A 21224-nucleotide genomic window follows, 5' to 3' on the forward strand; every position below is an offset into this window, starting at 1 on the left:
TCGACGGCAAAATAAAATTGTGAAAACATGCTTGTCCACTCCCTGGAGCAACCGGGGTTAAGTGTGAGCCATGTCCTGCCCAGTACAGGACAGGAACTGGTGGCGCTCCAACACTTTACCTCACAGCATTCTTGCCAGGATTGCCATATTTGGTGAGACGAAAAAGAGAGAACACTGTCACTCACAGAATGTGACTAAAATATAATGCCAGCTGCTATAGTTGTAAAGTACGAACAATTTATAGTAAAAAAAGGAGGAAAATTTGTATTTTTAAAAGCTACAAAACACTAAGCGAAGGCCTGCTAATCTTTCAGCAAGCGTCTCGATTCACTTCACACGACTATGAAGAAGAGTGTCAGTGGTATCTGGAAGTTGACGTCATTTGTGAGCAGTGGGACATGCAGGGGTATGCATACCAAAAAAGGGGCGTGCATATCATTTGATTTCTGAAGTAAATGCGTGCGCAAGCCTTGCCGACGCCGCGGGATGAGCCTGAGCGGCTGCTGTATATTGAAAATTGACGCCTTTTTCCTCCTTGCAGCACTAAACCCAGACAAACCGCCGATTTTTGAAAACCGCCTGGATACGCGGGCAGGGACCTAAATAGAGGGTGTGTCTGGTGAAAGACTATTCTTATTAATCTAGTCACACTAATTCATAGCACGCATGGCTACTAACGTTATCATGGTCCTCATGTTCTCTAAATTCATTTAAAGTGATTAATTGCCACAGAAATGGGCAGTCAGGCCAAATTCTGTAACCACACAACATCTCTGCTACACTGATACATTAACTTGTGGATTGTGCATTGAGGATTCCAAAGGTCCACATTTTGTGCACTTTTTGTCGCTTCATGTTGCACTTGGTTCATAAAAGGTAATAAAAACATGCAGAATTCCACTATAATGTACTGCATGAAACATGCAGCCATGCTTCAGGGGAAATTTTCCATCAAATAATAATAATTGTCTCATTTTATGTACTTCAGTACATAAGCAAATAAAACTGGACAGTCTCTGCCACCAAAATATCAACAGTCACGTTGCCGCAGTCCAAAGGACACGGCACTGCAGGATGCAGCCAAGAGGCTTTTGGGGAAGCTGACCGGATCGACAGCTTTGGGAAAAGGTGCGAAAAGAGGGACCCAGCTGCCGGACGTGAAAGCAAGCAGAACAGAGGACCAGGGAACAGAAGCTGGAAGAAAAAGCAAGAAAACGAAAATGAAAGCCTAGTAGAAAATGTCGCCTGAACTAAACTGCGAATCTGAAAACAAGACACCGGAAAACAAAACTGCGAAGCCGGAAACAGGCGAGACAAGACGCAACCTAAATGAAACCACGAAGCCGGAGACGAACTGCCAGTATACAAAACCACAAACTCGTAGGAGACTCGGGACTCCGGCAGCCGAGATGCAAGCTCCCTAAAGAGGACAAGCAGACAAAATGCTGAGCAATGCCTGAGAAATGTGAACTGCTTTCATGGGAAAAACTCTTGTTTTGGGAAACAGTATCAGCCAGCTGATAAGAAGTGATCAAGGTGCACAACATCTGCGGTGTAGATTTACACAGCACACTGGATTCGTGAAAGTTTTGTGAATATTAACAGTGAAACACATCCTACCTACATTTGTGACAAAGCACTTATTTTTGGCAAGCACTGACATAACATACAGACCCAAGAAGTAGAGGATATATTCAGAAACCAGCACTGTCTAACCCTGTTTGCTCAGTCCCATGTCACTTTGAATAAAAGCAGTTGCTAAATAAATTAAATGAGACTGAATCTCCACAGCATGGACTCCAAACCTCTATCCCATGTATGTCGTGCCAAAGACCTTCTCCATACCTAGGACTGTACCAGGTGTCCCTAGATGGACGGATAAGATCGAAGACTGGCACCTGGCTATTTAGGAGCTGCCTTTTAACTGTGGCATCCCGGAGCCTGTCTTTGTTCTGTCACTCTTTGCTTGGAAACTTGACACCCTGCCAGGTATCACTGGCCGAGCACAGAGGCCGTCCTGCGGCTAAGCCAAACAGTGGATGAAAGCGGGGCCTCGTTTATAAAGCGCAGTCCCACTTTTCCCCAAGTGCCCCAAGACAGGGCTTGCCTTTCAAAAACATGCCCAGTAGCTTGAGCAGAAGTTGTCCTAAAGCAGAGTGCATGGCAAACGGGCATTCGCTTTGCTCCAGCGACTTGTCAGCGTAGTATGAAACTCCTGAAAACAAGTGCATGGCTATACAGTGGGCTAGACGAAAAATAGTCAGGCAATTTATGAACTAATTCATATTCTAGAACAATGGTGCCATTCATCTTCAGATACAACTCTATCAAGGAGCTTTGATATCTCCACAGCAGGGCTGCATAAAGGGGCGGGGCCACAGAGCGGCTGAAAGCTGATTGGCCCCCGGAATGCCTCCCCCCGTCACTCATACATTTAAAATGTATCATTGGTTAATGATAAGATTAACCGCTCTGTAAAAAATGATGCCCCCCCCCCGCCAATTTGGAACGATGCTGTGTCGCCAGGCGTTGAATTTCACTGTAATACTGTTTTCATCCGCACGGTGGTGATAAAAGCAGCAACAGGAATTGACAAACATTTCGCCGGTGAAAGCAATGCGCGTGGATCTCCGCGTTGGACTACAGCGTGTTGTGCATGAACAACATTTAAAATTTAGTTATAACAAATACATTTATTGTGATATCTTCTAACCTGATTAAACAGTAAACAAGCCATACTTAAAAATAAGACCACATTGCATTAACAACTACTGCAAAGTTGCAGCATGAAATGGGACGCAGGGTTAACACAATTCATGGAAGCACCGTATTACAAATAGACTCAAATACTCAAATACATGTAATATAGGAGCACATTAATAGTCTGGGTGAAAATGCCAACAGAAGACAATAGAAAATGAAAAGCAAGGCTGTCTGACCCCCAGGCATTGTGAGCAAGTACAATTCAAAATAAAGCATCAATTTGAGTTATTTTAATAGTGTGAAAGTTTGGGCACTGAGTTTTTTTGGACTGCTTAGAATGATTTCTCAAGCAATTACTTTTTACTATGCTAATGACAAAAAAACAGGGTTCAAATCCTACACAGCATCATCAGATAGACCACAACAGTACACAACGTGGCCATTTGGAAAAAAAGGACACACATGACCCAGAAAATACAATTTTTACATAATAAAGGAATTTAGGGCATTATGGAGGGCAAGAATCTTTCCTGAATTGGTATTTTGCTATACAGTTTAGATAAACAGTTTGCCAGAAAATTTCCCAAAAAGATATTTGTACAATCAAAATGTTGGCATCGAATTTGATGTATGTACAGTAATTTCAAACACACACATGCAGCCCCAACTGCTTGTGTAGCAAATACAGGATAAAATGCAAAAAGAAAACAACTTGACAAATCTGCAGCTGGGCATTTAGTACCTCCTCTTCATCCTCATTATTCACCATGAACCTCCACCCTCCTCTAATCTCTGGAGTGGCCTTCGTAGTGCTGGAGACAGTTGCTATGGAAATACTATGACAACGCCTCTGCTCATTTCTTTGGTGATGTCAGGACCATAACATAAGACAAGCATTCCTGGAAGACAGGAAGAGGCCAATTCTACATTTATGTGTGTGCATGCATGTGTGTGTGTGTGTGTGTATGTGTGCGTGCGCGTGTGTGCACCGCATAAAAAAGAATATGTTTGATGGAGAGAGTAAAATGATGCCCATAATGCAAGCAGATAGCATGAACCTTCCTGCTCCTGGACCTTACTGCTCCTGAACCTTACTGCTCCTGAACCTTCCTGCTCCTGGACCTTAGAATAGAATAGAATAGAATAAACCTTTATTATCCCACGAATGAGAAATTTAGGTGTTACAGAGCTCTTGCACAAAAACGTAATATAGAACAATAGGAGCAGGTAGATACACAAAGATATAAATACAAATGTACAAAAAGTTTTGGAATAAATAAAGATGTACAGAGATATGTACAAAATGTACAGAGATATGTACACAAGTGCGGGGGTGGGGTGGGGTGTGAATGATCCTGGTTACAGCATGTGATATGTCAGTTAAACATATATGAGTAAAAAATACTCACGCTAAACTGTTATAATGTCTGACAGCCGCTGGTAGGAATGACCTGCGGTAGCGCTCCTTCCTACACTGTGGGTGTAGTAGTCTAAGTAGCCCAGCTTACTGCTCCTGAACCTTACTGCTCCTGAACTTTACTGCTCCTGAACTTTACTGCTCCTGAACCTTACTGCTCCTGAACCTTCCTGCTCCTGGACCTTACTGCTCCTGAACCTTACTGCTCCTGGACCTTACTGCTCCTGGACCTTACTGCTCCTGAACCTTCCTGCTCCTGGACCTTACTGCTCCTGAACCTTCCTGCTCCTGAACCTTCCTGCTCCTGAACCTTCCTGCTCATGATCACTGTGTCACATGCTGGCTGTCTGCTGACATCCTCTTTGCTTCTTCGGTATGAAAAATTGAGGTAGGCGTCTCATGGTAAATTAAAAAAGAGAATAAACCTCCTGAAAACTACTGCATGTATAAGAGTGGAGTGATAGTGGTGGAATATAGTCTTCAAATACAGCTCTGCTTATATGATAACAGAATATAAACATTTACAAGGATTTAGCTAATGATGTCACCTATTGCTGCCCCTCCCCCCCGCCTTCCTATGATTGATACCCAGTCTAGGTCCATTGTTTGTTTTTGGTCTTTCAGACATTTGTGTTCTTTTGCTTTGTTTGTTGCACAGCCCTGAGTCTCCCCGGACCATAGAGTATTTTCATTAGCTGGCAGTTGGTGGGGGGGGCTGTAGGGCATTTGGCTGAGAGGGGGTCAGCCAGGGAACTGCCACACGTTCCCCGAGGGTCCGCGTCTGCTTAGTCTCCATTTTGATGCCACTTGGTGTCTGTACACAGTTTGTGGCGTCACTCAGTGCTGCTGCTGCTGCTGCTCTTTGTTTATTAAGTGCAAATAAAGTATGAATCACACAAACGATGCAATTTTGACATTTATACAACACAGACTGCACTACTGTCAGCCAGGCATACATACTGGACTTTTACGCCAAGAGCACAACCTCCCGATAGCTGACGTCCGTGCTAGTCCGCGTGTCCGTGTCTCAGCTGAAAATCGATCAGTGTGTACGTTTCCTGAAAAAACATCTGTCAGTACATCTGTGTCTTGAACATATTTACTTGTGTCATTATATTATATTACAGTCGAAGCCGATGTAGAGCCCTAGGCAAATTTAACCGCTGGGGCGCCGGCAAACATCACCGCCCAGTTTCACTTTGGCAGCCGATCGGTAGTTCAGCGGCCCCTCAGAAGATGGCGCTCTAGGCGTTCGCCTTTGTTGCGTAAAGAATTGACTGGCCCTATTATATTATATTATATTATATTATATTATATTATATTATATTATATTATATTATATTATAAACGATGCAAGAAGAAGCAAGATTTCCACACGCACCTCAGTCAAGGTTAAGTATCAGTTATTTGAATTTGGCAAAAAAAAAAATAATCTCAGAGCTTCTAAACCTCATCATGAAAAGTCGTTTTTCAAATTTAAATATTATAATATTTTTAATTACACTTGAAAATAAACCGAAAGTACTCTCTAAAGGAACCGTGCGTGTTATTCAGTGTCATATACACATTGTTTACTCGAAACCAGGCGTCCTTTTGCTTTGCGACTAGCCCACTAATGTTTCCTGATGTAGCCCATCCCGTCAAACACAATGCATCTGCCGATGCCCCCTCCCCCAACGTGTCCACACCTGACGCCAGGCGAGCAGACGCACGGAGGTCTGTCCACTGCCTCGTTTTGCGCTTCTCTTTAATGGTCGCTTTTCGCTCGCTCTGCTTGAAGGAGCAGAATGAGGCATCTGATCGCTGCTGATGAGGCGGAGGAGACTCCGGCGGCCGTACAGTGACCGGAGCCGGGCGCACGATGAGCGTGGCGCTGCAGGACCTGCGGAACGAGGTGAGATCATCCCGGGATGAGATGGGGTCCGCATCGCTCCGGGGTGACATGGGGGTCCTGCCTGCTCCCCGCGTGCATGACGCTGGAGACAAGGAGATGACAGGTTAGCTGTAAACGTGCTGCCCACGTAGCTGTTTTGCAAGGTTTTGTTACCGTCTGTTATTTTTTCTGGGGGGGGGTAAACGGCCTTTTCTGCGTGTTAGTGAAACGTGTTGCGCTTAAAAAATATTTTTTATTTAAATGCATAAGCTACAACTAACCTGGCTCGTGGGATCATGCAGGTATTTTATCATTTCATCTTGAGCATTTGAATGTGACTAATGTGACGTCCTAAGGGTTTTTGTTAAAAAAAAAAAAAACGGAACTTAATTCAGATGAAAATAACCACAAACATAACAATCGAACACACACACATACGCGTGCGTACATATATATATACTCACACACACTCATATGTGGCCATTTTCCTAATCATTGTGAAAATAGGTTCGTATCTGATGTGTTATAAACCTGTAGTCTGTGGTATTAGTTTTCTTTATACATTACAAAGTTAATATTTCATAAACGATTGTTAATGATGAGTTGCTTAATACACAGTTAAATTAGCCGCAGTCTAACATGGACATTTTTTTCTCTGTCCGAATGAGCATCTTCGCGTCGTACTAGCCCGTTTTTTCATCTGTTTTCAGCGGCATTTGCATGTATTGCGATTCATGCGTCCTGTAGGATTTCTGTGTACTCGGTCATCCATATTTGCATTAAATTTGGGTGGGGTGTCGTAAAGCTCCCCCAGGTCTTTTATTCTTTAATATTATTTGTATCGGTACCTCCATCACAGCGTCGTGTTTCTGCTGCGTAGTAACATAGGCTGAAGCAGTCATCGTTCTGGAGCATGGGGTTTCCATGGTAACGCCTGGGCGGGGGGGGGGGGGGGGGGGGGGACGACACATGTCCGTTGACGCTGATAGTCTCCCTTTAAATGGACTAAGCTGTCATTTCACTCATGCACTGGGAAGACTGGACTTTTGTCATCAGTTTTTCAGGATAAGCAGGAACAGACCAGGGTTCATGATCAGCTATGTGGTGAATTTACCAGGAAAGATAATTATGGCATTGTGATAAAAAGCTTTCTGTTGCATCGAAGCCCCCTAGTGAGCAGCCCTGCAGTCTGCCTGCTATTTATGTTGGCCTTTTATTAATGTCATTCTAATATTTAATAATCTGCTATGAGTGATGGTATGACGTTGTTCTAAACCTGTGTTTTGGTCAAGCATATTATGGTGTGCATAAGCACAGCAACAGGACAGGCAGGGCAGGCAATGGCCTGGGGCACCAGCTGGGAGGGCGCCCCCCAAGGGCGGTCGATCACATAGCACATTATAGCAACAAATCGGTGTATTCTGCTTTCACAAAAGTGAAAATAAAGGTCTTGTGTTTATTACATTCTCTTTGCTGACATTATTCATTTACACTTCACAGTAAAATAAAGGTAATTCATTTTGCCATGTCAGGAGAGGGGGGCCCATGGAGTGTTTTGTCTAGGGCCCCCAGAGTCCCTAGAATGTCCTCTAATGGTGTGTTAACTGAATGTCGTGAGTAGATGGTTGCAGTGTGAGTAAATGCAGACTCTGCTCCGTATGGCGACTGTCTGGACCTCTCCTGAAGTTTGGGTGCTGCCTCAACACGAGGTGGCATGACCTGCGAGATCCACGAGGAGAAACTCAGGACGAGGTGCAGCTGTGTCACTGCAGTGAGACGGGGCGAGTGACAGAATCTGTGACAGACACAAGCAGCTGGCAGCTGGCCGGGCCTGTCCAGCACGTAGCCGCCAACGGCACTCCAGCGGGGATCTGCTCGGTGCCCCTGACCCCACGTCTTTCGGGTCTTTAACATTCTGCCAACTCCGCACTGCAGTGGCCAGGAGGCGGAGGAGAGAGGGAGATGGGAGGAAAGGATGGAGCGGAGGAGAAAGAGGGACAGAGGAGTAGCGCGAGAGGCGGACCGAACGACGGGAGGCAAAGTTCAGCAGGTGTCGCGTTCGTGTCGGCTTGTTGGTATATCTGTTTGTAACAGTCGATTTGTTTCCAAAGATTTGCTCACCTTGTTAGGAGAAATGGCGATTTGAGAAAGCAGGCCGGAAGGAGCCCACAGCCGGGCGATCTGCTTTGCTGGGAGGATACAGGATAGAGGGAGGGCAACTTTTGTGCCAGGCGCATTAGAGAATGAGCCGCATGAATGTGTAAGGAGTGTGCAGCACACATAACAATGCTTATTTCTGATTATTAATAATCAAGCCTATTTCGATTATTCTCTTCACCTGTCTCATCGCAGTTTTCTGGCATCTCCTTTTCAGAACATTCAGACCCCCTCTGTTCTTCATCTTCAGTCTTCCTCCGCTTCTCCCCCCTGCCCTTTCTTCCCGTGTCCCCCTGGCTCCTCCACACCCCCCCCCCGCCTTCTCTCAGGCGCCCCCCTCCCTCCTGTTCCACTCCTTTTCCCTCCTGTCCCACGCCTCCTCCCTGCACTCCCACGCCTCCTCCCTGCGCTCCCACGCCTCCTCCCGTCTATTTCCTTGGCGTCTCTCACCCTCACCCTCTCATCCTCTGCACATCCTTCCTCCATCTCACCCCGGTCAGGTTTGCTGGGGGGGCCTGGAGCCCATCCCAGACAGCTCTCTCTCACTCTGCAGTTTTGCTTATTTATGACGTAAGTCGGGGGGGGGGGGGGGGGTTGCTATGGGAGGAGGGAGAGGGAGAGACTATTAATGAGCACTTTGTTCTGAGCTCAGTGATGTCATTTCTGTCACCTTCAGAGAACATTCTCTGTCACACACAGATTGATAATCTCAAACGAGGACTGCACACACACACACACACACACACACACACACACTTTGAGAATATCTTCCACAATCGTCCTCATGTAAAGAGCTGTCTGTACAGCAGTTTGTCACTCTGATGATGAAGGGACAGCAGGCCTGGTCATTCACAGCCGGCCACTCTCTCGTTTATCCGTTCTAGTGGCTAGAACATCACTCCAACAGAGAATAGAACGTTCTCTTCATGTTGCGTAGCATTTGGCAAGGGAGGATGCCCCCTAGTGGCTACCCTTGAAACTCCACATTTATTATTGCCTGCATGTTTTTACGGGTAAGATCCTTCTGCAGTGGAACGGCATCGTTTTGTTCACCTTGACTGCGGCTCTCTTTAATCACAGACCTGAAGATGGCAGTGTTATATTGCTGCATGAGTGAAAAATATGATTTCATTCGAAGCTTTTACTGACGTCATTGCACACTCTGAATTTGTGGCCAAAGGTTATTGCTGTTTTAAATAAACGGTGACCCCTTCTTCCCTCCTTTGCCTTCCCTCTCGCTCTCTCTCTCTTGCTCTCATTTTCTCTAAGGAACAGGGAAGAGGGTTGGGTGTTTCCTCTTCTGGTCTGTATTGTAAAACACTCACAAGTGTGCCCCTCCTCCCCTATTATAACATACAGGGTTGAGTATGTGGTCTTTAAAGGAGTAGACTCTACCACGTCCAAGCAGCTCCATCCTTCTTGCAGTCCATTTCACTGTTGCTGTGCCTCCACTCTCCTTTGCGCCTGTAAGTTCTCGTCCCTCAGTAGCCGTGCGCTTTGTCTGTTGCCCTCTATCCTGTCCACTTACTGTCCCTATGGACTCCCCACTATCTCTCAGAGGGTGGTGTAGGGGAGCCCTGTTCTTTGCAGCTACTTCTGTTCTTCCTTCTCTGTGATGTGCAGTGAACCTCCCTCATTGTTTACAGTCACTGCCCGACGACTGTAGCACATGGAGAGGGAAGCCCGATATCTAAGCCAATGTGTAGGTCTTTAAGGTAGGTGAGTAATATCCAACCTGCCTATCAGCAGCTCTCAAGGTCAAGCGTGTGTCGTATTCTTAGTTCATTATTAGTTATTCTCACAGCTAAACAATTGCATTTGTCTGTTGTTTAATGGATCCATTTCTGTAATATTATGTCTTGCTTTGGGAGTAACTGAAATGCTGCTCCAGTCCAAGCACTTCGGAGGCGATCAGTGTATTTCGTTAAATGTAGGTGTGTAGATGTGCATTTGTGGGACCCCGCGAGTGTGCCGCATGTCTGAAGAGATCAGGGCTGCGACGCATGATCTCAGATCAGTAAATATCTCCAGTGGGAGACTTTTGTTTACTGATCAGAGATAGGTCTGACTGAAAGAAGCGCAGAGCTTCCATTTAGCAGTGGATCTGTATTTTGCCAGATTCACTGACCACTCTTTTCCATAATTCATCCTCAACAAACACCCTTCAGAATCTTTCCGGTTTCATGGTACATGTTACATGTCCACTTTTGTACAACTGCAGACAGAGTGTATAATGGACAACCACAATGTCCTGGAACATTGTTCACCGACGGTGTGGAAAGGAAAACACCTCTTGCACAAAAATGTTATTTAAGCTTTTTTTTCCTGTATTTCAAAAAGAATCTGTGACAGCAATGTAATGACAGTGTAACTGTGGGGGTAGCAGGAGGCTCAGTGAGCCAAGCCTGTGTCTGTGATCTGAAGGTTGCTGGTTCGAGCCTGGTTTCAGCGTATTTGTGGGTCATTGAGCAAGACTCATAACCCCCCAGCTCCCTGGGTGCTGCTGTGGGTGGCTGCCCTTCACAGCCAGCTTGCTCTCACCTACAGAGAGCAAGTTGGGGGGGGGGGGGGGGAGCATAAAAAGTATTCCCCCACAGGGATCAATAAAGTACCTATTATTTTTATTATGATTTCCTGCCCCTTCCTCCTCTGGGGTTAGACTTAAGTTTTCCCACAAATGTTCCGTTTCATTTTATGATCTGTGATGGACTAGAATACCTGTGAGATGACTGACGTCCAGAACACCAAGTCCACTAAAAGCTTTGCTGCATTATCACGCGTGTGGAGATGCTTGTGTGCCGGGACTGTGTGTGAAAGGAAATGCGCACGTCTGCCACACACATCCCTCCTCAGAGCGTCGCCGTCAGCTTGGGGATCGGGGTTTCGTCTCCCCATGCCAGGCAGAACACAAAATGCTGTTTCCTTCCAATAACACTCAGCAGGAAAGCATTTCAAACAGACACATTCCACGCAGGGAGAGTTTCAGCTGTCGGGAAAACCGCTCCCTTCCTCTCGTCACCCTGCAGAGGGACTTACAGACACAGCGCGGTCACACCCTTACCAGCATCTTGGGTTATTGTCAGTGTGGCAGAGCTGCTATTAAAGCATGCTTGTGTGTAGTCTGCTGGAACAAGCATGATAATCTGGGAAGTCCCACGAGGGCCCAGATGCATTCTGGGATACCTCTGCCCAGGGCAGCTCACAGGACAGTGGCTGGCTATCTTTGACACATGGGTGTCCCCCAACGAGCCTGGGGTGTTTCTGGGCTCCAGGCCAGTCCGACCAGCCGCCTGAATGCGTCACAGCTTACACTCCTCCTCTTCCTCAGTTATCGTCCCTTAAGTAATACAGCAACTGCACACTGAGGCTGAAATGTTATGGCAGGATAGTCCAGATACTGGTCAGTACAGCACGGTGTGCATTTGCAGGCTGCGCCTTGCTGAAGGTTGTACCTTCTATGCTTCTCTCCGCTCCTCCCTCTCCATGTTATCCTGTTCACTCTCCCCTTCACTCTGCAGATGTCAAACTACAAACGAGCAACGTTTGAGGAAGACGACGTTGCAGATTTCCCGACTGATGGGGCAATCTCTCCAGACTGCGTGGAGGTCAGTGTTACAATCTGCACATACACAATCCACACCGATCATGAACACAGACAGTGAAATAAAGTCCTGAATACAAGATCCCGTATCCGCAATCTGTGGTTATCAGTTGTCTAAACTAATTAGAGGCAGTGTCAACTTCTCGTATTTCTTACTGTGGCTTTTTTGCTTGCTGGAGAGTCCAATTACGTTCTTAAATATAGTAAGTCGGTCTGTGCATTAAACGAAAGAAAGATATTGTCAACCTTGGATTCTGATTTCTTCTGACAAACTTTAACCCCCTAATCAAACCTTATAAATCAACATTATCATCTTCAGTCCTGATCGCAGACCCTCCCCCCTTAATTACGCTCTCTGGTTCAAAATCGTTAATTAACAGCTTAGTCGGGAAGCGTCGGCGCCTCCGAACTGGTCTCTGAAATAAGCCTCATCCATAATGTTGGTAAGAACTTACTCTTATTCAGTTGAACGAAATATTCCTTAAGCTTAGAGTATTTGTTTTGCACTTTGCATTTTCTCCGTTTTCGCTCTTTAACAGCAAGGTCGCTGGTGAACTTAATATCCTGGTTAATCCTCCGATGTATGCCGTTTGATTTAACGTAAAGACGGTCTGTAAAGAGCTCCCTAAATTAAGTTAATTGGATATCTGCTCTTCAAACTGTGTCATCTGCTCGTAACACAGCGGAGTAAACCCCAATTTGCTTGCTGCAAGTAGAGTTTTGTTAAGAGAAAGTTAACAGTTGCACTAAATGAGTTGCAAATCATTGTAATTTTATCTTCGTTTTTGTACACGTTTTTTTTAAAATATATATATAATCTGCCAATGTTGTCCTGTAATATTCTGTTGGAATAAAGCAATGCCTCACGTAATTGCGTAATCGCCGTATACTTGGGCTCGGAAAATGTAATACATCGTAGAGAAGGCAAACTGTTCTATAGAATGATTGTCTAATAAGCCATTTGTAGGTGCTTGGTAACTCTGTACCAATGTAACAGTGTATGTGTGTCAGCGAGTGTATTCAAGCATTAGCCCAAATCATGCCAGATGCCTCATCAACCACGGCTGGATGAGCTTGAAAGTTGCTTTTGCTCGCGGAATCCTCCTCTTTCATCACGTTCATCAGAATAAACTAAACCGCGGAGGCAGGAGTTAAATAGTAAAGTAGTATGTGAACATGGGGTTTGTACAGCCAGTCATGGCGAAATGGCGACCGGCAGTTTTGCACACTGAAAGGGGGGGGGATCATTAATTTATTGATCTCCGCGTAGAAGTTCTCTTTATGCCTCCCCCAACTTGCTATCTGTATAGGTGAGAGCAAGTGCGTCTGCAAATGAAAATGAGCCCATGGTGCATGGCCAAGGCTAGATAATAATAGATTGAGAAAACTGGTGGTCAGGCTGCTATGTGATATGCAGAAGAATATGTGAAACTTTGCTTCCTTCCACAACAGGTGGGGGTTCAGGAAAGGGGGGGTCCAGTTCCTGGGTCCACTGGGCCGGAGGACGCAGCTGGAGGTGATTCTGTTGGGTTCGTTGCTGGTGGCTGCTTTAGCCCTTTTTGGCTGTGTGGTAGCCCTAGGGCTCCAGTACAGCACAGGTGAGCGTCTGCCACGGGCCGCTCTCGCGTCTGACGGCCGCCGGAGTGGAAAGTAACCGTATTGCCCTTGTCCCGCAGAGCCCAGCCGCACCCTGTGCCTGTCCGAAGCCTGCGTAATCGTGGCCAGTAAGATCGCGGAAGCCCTCGACCGGCAGGTCGATCCTTGCCAGGACTTCTATCGGTATGCTTGTGGGGGCTGGATCCGCAAGAATCCTCTGCCCGACGGAAGGTCACGCTGGAGTACCTTCAACAGTATCTGGGACCAGAACCAGGCCGTGCTGAAGCACTTGCTGGGTGGGTGACTGCGGTGGTGCTGCTGGAGTTGCCGCATTGCCCTTAAAAACAAATCTGCACCCCTGACGTTAGATGTGAAGCTCGAATCCTGCGTTTGGTTGGCAGTACTTCAGTGTCATTGTTGCCGTTACATAAGTCAGTAGGCAAGAAGCATTGTATTATGCGACTTCTGGCTTGCCTTTCTGATAGGACGGTTCCCCCGCGTGGGAAGGCAGCGCTGTAATCCGTTATCCATACTGCTGTTTTTGCCCTCAAGGAACCTGCTATAATACATTCTACCAGCAGAGGGAGCTGAGTGGGAAAACTTGTAAAGCAGACCAGTAGCTATTGTAATAGGCAGTTTTTCTACGTGTGAACTGTCCCTCTGGGCTCATGTGTGCTGGGCACATGTGGTACCTTTTTCCTTTTTGTAATAAATATACAGATATGTAAGAAATGATTGCAGCTTGGCAAGGGGTGTTGGTTTGGTGATTTGTGCTGACTGTTTGATGCCGATTGTGCATCTTCCTATAAATTAGATGTATTGCCCTATGTGACACTGTCCTTTCCTCCCCCCCCCCCCCCCCCCCCCCCAAAAAAAAAAAAAAGAGAACGGCACGTTCAACTCGAGCAGTGAGGCTGAGAGAAAGACTCGTCAATACTATCTGTCATGCCTGAATGAGCAGCGTATCCAGGAGCTGGGGGCTCAGCCTCTGATTGATCTCATCAGCAGGGTGGGTTGTGTGTCGTGTGCATCATGGCTGCCCTTCTTTCAATGTGTACTGTTGACCTTCAGCATGGATATGCTGTTTTGACCACATGGGTGACAGTCATGCAGACTCGTCAGATTTTTCCGTTTGGAGGGAAGTGCATTGTGGGGTTTGGGGACACCTGGTGACGTCTTCATCTGGGCCCCGTGCAGATAGGTGGCTGGAACATCTCTGGCCCTTGGGACAAAGACAACTTCATGGAGGTTCTGAAGACTGTGTCTGGCCCATACAGGGCCCAGCCCTTCTTCAGCGTCGGAGTCAGTGTGGATCCCAAAAACTCCAACAGTAATGTGATCCAGGTCAGGTCGACCTACAACGATGACAAACTGGGTTGCCGTCCTTGTGTATGTTCTCCAAAAGTGTAACTGCAATCATGGTTAGTTGGAACTATGTGACTAAATGGTCCCAATTATATTGGGCGCTTCTGGGAAACGAACCCCTTGTTGGGGCCAAATGAATGTTAATGATGAGGGTGTGGTTGTTCTATTATCATGTAGCATCATTGTGCTGTTCTCAGTCTTTTGGACCAGTACTTTCTGGGGGCTCTGTTATCCATTCTTTTGATCCAGCCTGTCGTAAGCATGGATGAGCCTCAGCTTGTAGGTAGATTTGGGGAAGTAGTCATAAGATGAGTAGTCATCCAGCTGTTAATTAAATGGAGCCATGTATAACCTTTCAGGTGGACCAATCGGGGCTCTTCCTGCCGTCCCGTGACTATTACCTGAACAAGACAGCCAATGAGAAGGTGAGTTGTGTGTTTGTGTATGGGCACACATTCCTATATCTGTGTGCACATATGTTTTGTCATTGTTTGCATGTGCTGCTCAGGTACTGAAAGCATACCTGGACTACATGGTGGAGCTGGGCTGCCTGTTGGGTGGTGACCGGAACTCCACCCAGGCCCAGATGCAGCAGATCCTGGAATTGGAGACTGCCATCGCAAACATCACTGTCCCTCAGGATGAGCGTCGTGATGAAGAGAAGATCTACCACAAGCTGACAATCGCTGACCTGCAGGTGCACCTGCGTGCGACGTCTATAGAGCTTAAAGCCTGTCTGCAGGGTGACCTTCATCTCCATCAGCTGTATCTCAGGGCATCCTGTGGAAAGCCTGTAGCTGTTCTGCTCTCTATCCCTCTCATCCTCAAACCTCCTACACTATTTATTTTCCAGCTGAATTCATGCACTAAGACTTCCGTTTCTGGTCGGCCTTTATTACCATTTCCCCAAGCTTGCTCAAGAACAGGTTTTTTCCACTCTTGTGGTGACAGATTGAGACACTGGTTGGTTCTGGGAGGGGGGGGGATTAAGCTTCCTGTAGGTCAGGTGTGTATTTCCATGTGTCTGCACACATGTGACCTTTGAACCCTCCCCCAGACCCTGGCCCCTGCAATCGAATGGCTCGACTACCTGTCGGCAGCACTGTCCCCGCTGGAGCTTAATGAGACTGAGCCTGTAGTCATCTACGCCAAGGAGTACCTTCAGCAGGTGTCCGACCTCATCAACAAGACGAGTCACAGGTGAGGTGGCTTTAGATCTGCTGCTGCATCTCTGTGCTTCTTGTGTGAGACTTTTTACACCCCCTCCCCCCCCCCCCCCCCCCCCCCCAGCCTGCTCAACAACTACATGATATGGAACCTGGTTCAGAAGGGAGTGTCCAGCCTAGACCAGCGCTTTGAGAACGCCCAGGATAAGCTGCTTGAGAGTCTCTACGGGACGAAGAAGGTGCGCGTCTGCCCTGTGAGCGAGTCTGTGAGGGTGCCCGGTGGCTGTGTGAGCGAGTCGTCTGTGAGGGTGCCCGTCTGCCCTGTGAGCGAGTCGTCTGTGAGGGTGCCCGTCTGCCCTGTGAGCGCGTCGTCTGTGAGGGTGCCCGTTGGCTGTGTGCTTGTCCTCACTCAGCTCATCCCCTCCTCAGTCCTGCACGCCCCGCTGGCAGACCTGCATCGGCAACACCGACGACACTCTGGGCTTCGCCCTTGGGGCACTCTTCGTCAAGGCAACCTTCGATAAGCACAGCAAGCAGATTGTAAGTAAATGCAGCTCCGCAGAGGCTGCAGGCATCACCTGCGTCGTCAGATGTCAAACATCCAGTTAATGCAAAGAATATTCAAATTTAGTTGAGTCAGACCCCTCATGTAACAGGTTGCGAACAACATGCTCCTATCATGGGGACCTTCTCTTCTGTGTGGGCGTGGCTTGTTTGCCTGCTCTCCTTGCCATATGATGGTCTGTATGAAGGGTATGCATTGGCAACACCTTCCTGCTGGAACACGCCCCTTCAGACGGACTGAGTGGCAGAACATGCTGCAACGTGGCAGATTTTAGTCTGGGAAACTGCAAAACGAATGATCACCTGCTTAAATTGCAGGCAGTTGAACTCAACAGGCATCTGTACAACTTCAAAAAGCACCAGAGGACCATAAGCATTGACATGTGGCCAGGAATCAGGTTTCCTGACAACATATAGTTTGTCAAAACTTTTTAAAGTGATCTGTCCATTTGCCTGCCTGTCTGTTCAACCATGTCGTAATTTTTCCTTAATGTCTGATGTAATGACACACCTGTGTATTACATTATTACATTAATGGTAGTACATTATTGGCTGCTACAGCTCATATAAGGAAAACAGTGTTAGCTATCCAAGATAAACCCAATCTCAATATCCCCCATATAAGGCTCAGCAGGGATGTTTAATAAATGTTAGCAAAACATTGTGTAACTAATGTAAATGAATGATGCTAAATGTTTTATATGTAATCAGTACAGTATATAATTTAAGAGATTTTACCCAAAAATCTAATAACTGACATGAAACGACAACTGCAAATCCACTTCTTGCTGTAGATTGCAACTTATTTGTTTCAGTCTGTAAAAGAGAGAGAGCGAGCTCCGATTTCTTGTTAAATCGATTTGCACAATCAGTTGCACATCTGCACTTTCCCGTTTTTGAATATTTTTGAGGCGTCTGAGCCAAACGCTAACTCGGTCTTTGTGCCGCCCAGTGGGTATAACGGCAGGTACTTCCGCCAGTTGTGACGTTATGCGCTTACCTTCTGTACAGGCTGAAGGGATGATCAATGAGATCCGTACAGCTTTCAAGGATGCCCTGGATGAGCTCTCCTGGATGGACTCCCACACCCGACAAGCGGCCAAGGACAAGGTGGGTGTGTGTGTGTAACTTGCACCCTTTATACCAGTGGTTCTCATTTTTTGCACCGCAACCCAATTTTTACCAAGTCAGCTGGGTCACGACCCTCTATCAAGTATAGGTGTAAATTAACGCTAAGATCAAGCACACAGTGCACTCTGCAATTTACGCCAATCAATGCCTATCGCACAAATGATTCAATGTGCCAGTGAAATTTTAAATTAAGCATCTGTGGTTTGGCTTCTTGGATTGGTTGACTGTTCGCTAGTTATGCGCTAAGCAGCTGCAGACCCAAGACCTGTTTATTTAGGTTAATTCTAGGATTGGGGCTGGGAAATCCTGATCGTGGATCAGCATAGGAGCTTTCTGGTTTTAAAATGCGTGCGTTTCCAACTCTGCCTCGTGACACTTTCAGAACTTGTTGCGATGCATGTGTTGAAAATCGCTCCTTTATTCTGCGTTAAGATCAAAGCATTGAGGGTAATTAATGACTAAAACAGGAATTTGTTGGACGTTCCCACTAACGTAGCTCTGTGTGGTTCTTGTTTGGCCTGCTGATTGTTGACCTGTTTCTTCCTCAATTACAGGCAGATGCAATCTATGACATGATTGGATTCCCAGACTTCATTCTGGAGAACAAGGAGCTAGATGATGTTTACGATGGCGTGAGTAAAAGGGGTGTGGCTTATCCCACGCACACTACATACTGCCATGTCTTTGTATAAATGCTGCACTCGCCGCCTGTATTTGTTGCATAAGGTTAAAATGTCCTTGTCGCCTTCTGCAGTATGAAGTCTCGGAGGACAATTTCTTCCAGAACACACTGAATTTTTACAACTTCTCTGCCAAAGTGATGTCTGACCAGCTGCGCAAACCCCCCAACAGAGACCAGTGAGTCCTTCCCCTGTCGTCGTCCTCCTGCATCAGTCAGGTGTTCCTCATCAAAGCTGCAATGGGAATTTGGGTCTGGTTTCCAGAATTGGGTGTCCATGAGTCAGAGGAGGATCTGAAACATTCGGGTCATGTGGAAGGTTGTGGTCTTGCACTTTCCTCTCAGGTGGAGCATGACGCCTCCTACAGTCAATGCCTACTACATGCCCACGAAGAATGGGATCGTCTTCCCTGCCGGAATCCTGCAGGCACCGTTTTATGCGCGGGATCATCCCAAGTGAGTGACCTCCACTCTGCTGATTTGTAGCGATTTCTAGCCCCCTGGCCTTGATAGCCCCAGACCACTGGCACTTTCTTCTTTCTCCCTGCAGGGCATTAAACTTTGGGGGAATTGGGGTAGTAATGGGCCATGAACTCACCCATGCCTTTGATGACCAGGGTAAGACACTGACTGACGTCTCTTCCCCATCGGCCGCAGGAGGTGAGCGTGGTAAAGATGTAACTGTACCTCACTGGATGTGCTCCTATTGCCCGCAGGAAGGGAGTACGACAAGGATGGAACCCTTCGTCCCTGGTGGCAGAACAGTTCAGTAGAAGCTTTTAAGAACCGCACGGAGTGTATGGTGGACCAGTACTCCCAGTATGCCATCAACGGGGAGCACATCAATGGACGGCAGACACTGGGAGAGAACATGGCAGACAATGGTGGGCTGAAGGCTGCCTATCATGTAAGCGGGGTGGTTGTATAGATGCTACGCAACAATCTGAGGAACCCGGTGGGGCTTGTCGTCATGGCAACTTGATCATCTCCACAGGCCTATAAATCGTGGGTACGGTCCAATGGGGAAGAGAAGAGGCTGCCAGCCCTCGATATGACGAATGACCAACTCTTCTTTGTGGGATTTGCCCAGGTGAGGTATCTTGCATGCGTCTGGGTGTAGTGCCGCCCGCCCCGGTGTGATCGTTTGTGTGTGTGTGTGCCGTTAACCTCTCCCCCTCTCCCCAGGTGTGGTGTTCAGTGCGCACCCCAGAGAGCGCCCACGAGGGACTCATGACTGACCCCCACAGCCCTCCACGTTTTCGTGTCATTGGCACGCTTTCCAACTCCCCCGATTTCGCCGAGCACTTCAACTGCCCTGTCGGCTCCTCCATGAACCCCGGGCAGCGCTGTGAGGTGTGGTAGAGGACGAGGAAGAGGAGGGCAGCCAAATCCAGGGCTTCAAGAGTCTGCCTCTGACAATGGCTTTCTGTGTTTGAACTCCTTTAGGGAGCAGCTCAGGGGGATGGAGTCACCTCTCCTCCCTCTTCTGCTTCTGTGTCTCCTGAGTGCCCTGTTTACAACCTCTGCTTTCTGCAGCAGAGGAAAACCACTGTGAAATCACAGGAAGTGACCTCACAGGAAGTGCTTGTCTGGACTGCCCACCACTTTTTTTTTGTTTTGTTAGAATCTCTCATTTTCACTGCTTTTTGCCAAAGAAAAGTTCATTTCTGGTGTTTTTAGTATTTATAAGAGATGCTTTTCACAGAGTTATGCCAGTCAACCAGCCCATAAGACGGTGTGCAATTGTCTAGATGAGGAGTGGGTGATGAGTAGAGAGCTGCCTTCCTAAGGAGGCTGAACGTTTTCTAGCTGAGACTTGCCAGTTCAGTCCTGCTGGATTTGCTTTGGGAAAACTACCTGTTAATATCACTCCATTTTGCTGGCTGTATTTCACTCAAGTTATATTTTAGTCATTTCCCATGTTGCAAGTACCTTCCGAATGTAACGTGATCCATGAGAGTTAAAATTTGCATTTGCAAATGCGTTGGAGGTTTCTCAGCACGAAAGAGTAGTGCACTCGCATTATGCCTTGATCGTCTTGTGCCTCTAAGGAGCCTGGTGACTGCAGGCATCTGTCTGACGCGCGTGTCCAGGATGAAACTCCGGCATCAGATTACGTAGATCTTGGAGTTGGGCTCGGACGGTGACGTATTAAATGGCCAGCTTGAAACGTTCTTTCTTGGGCGCCGGTTTCGCTTCGTCGACGCATCCAGCTCACATTCTCTCTTCCCGTTCTTGCTGTCCTGCTGCCCACAGAGCAAGTAACCAGCCAATGACAAGTGCTTATTTCCCAGGCCAAGCGTGTGTGGGTGTGTGTGTGAGGGGGGTCCTCTGTAAGCACCATTCCTCCTCTTACTCAGCGTGCATCACTCCTCTTGATCTGCTTCTGCCTTCCTTTGAATTGTGTGTTTATTTTCTCTCTCTCCTGCTCTTCAGTGTGTTTTTGTATCCTTTTGGATTCTGCCTGTATGGTAATAACTGGCTCTGGGAGGCATTTCAATGTAGATTATACCCAGAAATAAAGTGTGTATATCCACCTGTTGGTCATTGTGTCACATGCTCTTCCTCTCTGCTGCCTTAAGCTGCACGACTTCATGGGTGTGTGGTGGAGTAAGTAGGACAAGGGTGGGTAACCCTGGTCCTGGAGAGCCGGTCAGTACCTAGCGGGTTTTTCATCCTACTTCGGTTTCTGATGAAGCTCACCAGATCTTGGGCAGAAAACAACTCATCAGGCAGGATAGCAAAGCTGCTGGGGTCTGGATGTCCAGGATCAGGGTTAGCCCTGACGTAGAAGGGCAGAGGCCGGGTTCCTGAAGCTGTTCTGGGACTTCATTTGTCATTTTAAATGGAATTTAAGACGTGTACAATAGAAACTGATGCTCGGCAAAATCGTAGCCCCCTACAACAGCTAGTGCTGCATTATATTCAGCTTTGATAATCGCTTTTCCAGATATTGATAATTTGGGAGGGGG

At 47.1% G+C, this 21224-nt stretch overlaps 1 protein-coding gene across 5 annotated transcripts; it reads left to right on the top strand.

Moving 5' to 3' along the window:
- Positions 1-5768: 5768 nt before the first annotated feature.
- ece2b (endothelin converting enzyme 2b) lies at positions 5769-20788 on the top strand. 5 transcript variants are annotated; one of them, XM_048980147.1, is made up of 19 exons: positions 5769-6014; positions 11669-11757; positions 13207-13349; positions 13428-13643; positions 14232-14356; positions 14545-14691; positions 15072-15137; positions 15221-15409; positions 15770-15912; positions 16003-16117; positions 16308-16418; positions 17454-17552; positions 18128-18205; positions 18328-18431; positions 18598-18708; positions 18803-18870; positions 18969-19159; positions 19247-19342; positions 19438-20788. In XM_048980147.1, the coding sequence occupies exons 1-19, from the start codon at positions 5982-5984 to the stop codon at positions 19612-19614; spliced, it is 2301 nt and encodes a 766-aa protein (XP_048836104.1). In that variant the 5' UTR covers positions 5769-5981; the 3' UTR covers positions 19615-20788. The 5 variants fall into 5 exon arrangements, with proteins under 5 accessions (XP_048836104.1, XP_048836106.1, XP_048836105.1 ...); XM_048980149.1 differs by lacking the exon at positions 5769-6014 and adding an exon at positions 6096-6117; XM_048980148.1 differs by lacking the exon at positions 5769-6014 and adding an exon at positions 9485-9616.
- The last annotated feature ends 436 nt before the right edge of the window (positions 20789-21224 follow it).

Source organism: Brienomyrus brachyistius, chromosome 17 (genome assembly GCF_023856365.1).
Source record: "Brienomyrus brachyistius isolate T26 chromosome 17, BBRACH_0.4, whole genome shotgun sequence".
In the NCBI taxonomy this organism is placed as follows: domain Eukaryota; kingdom Metazoa; phylum Chordata; class Actinopteri; order Osteoglossiformes; family Mormyridae; genus Brienomyrus; species Brienomyrus brachyistius.

Bases quoted from the DNA above. Each gene is read 5' to 3' on its own strand.
- ece2b (XM_048980147.1), top strand. From the start codon at position 5,982: ATGAGCGTGGCGCTGCAGGACCTGCGGAACGAG. The intron at 14,357-14,544 runs GTGGGTTGTGTG...GGCCCCGTGCAG, and splicing joins TGATTGATCTCATCAGCAGG to ATAGGTGGCTGGAACATCTC. The intron at 19,160-19,246 runs GTAAGCGGGGTG...TCATCTCCACAG, and splicing joins GGCTGAAGGCTGCCTATCAT to GCCTATAAATCGTGGGTACG.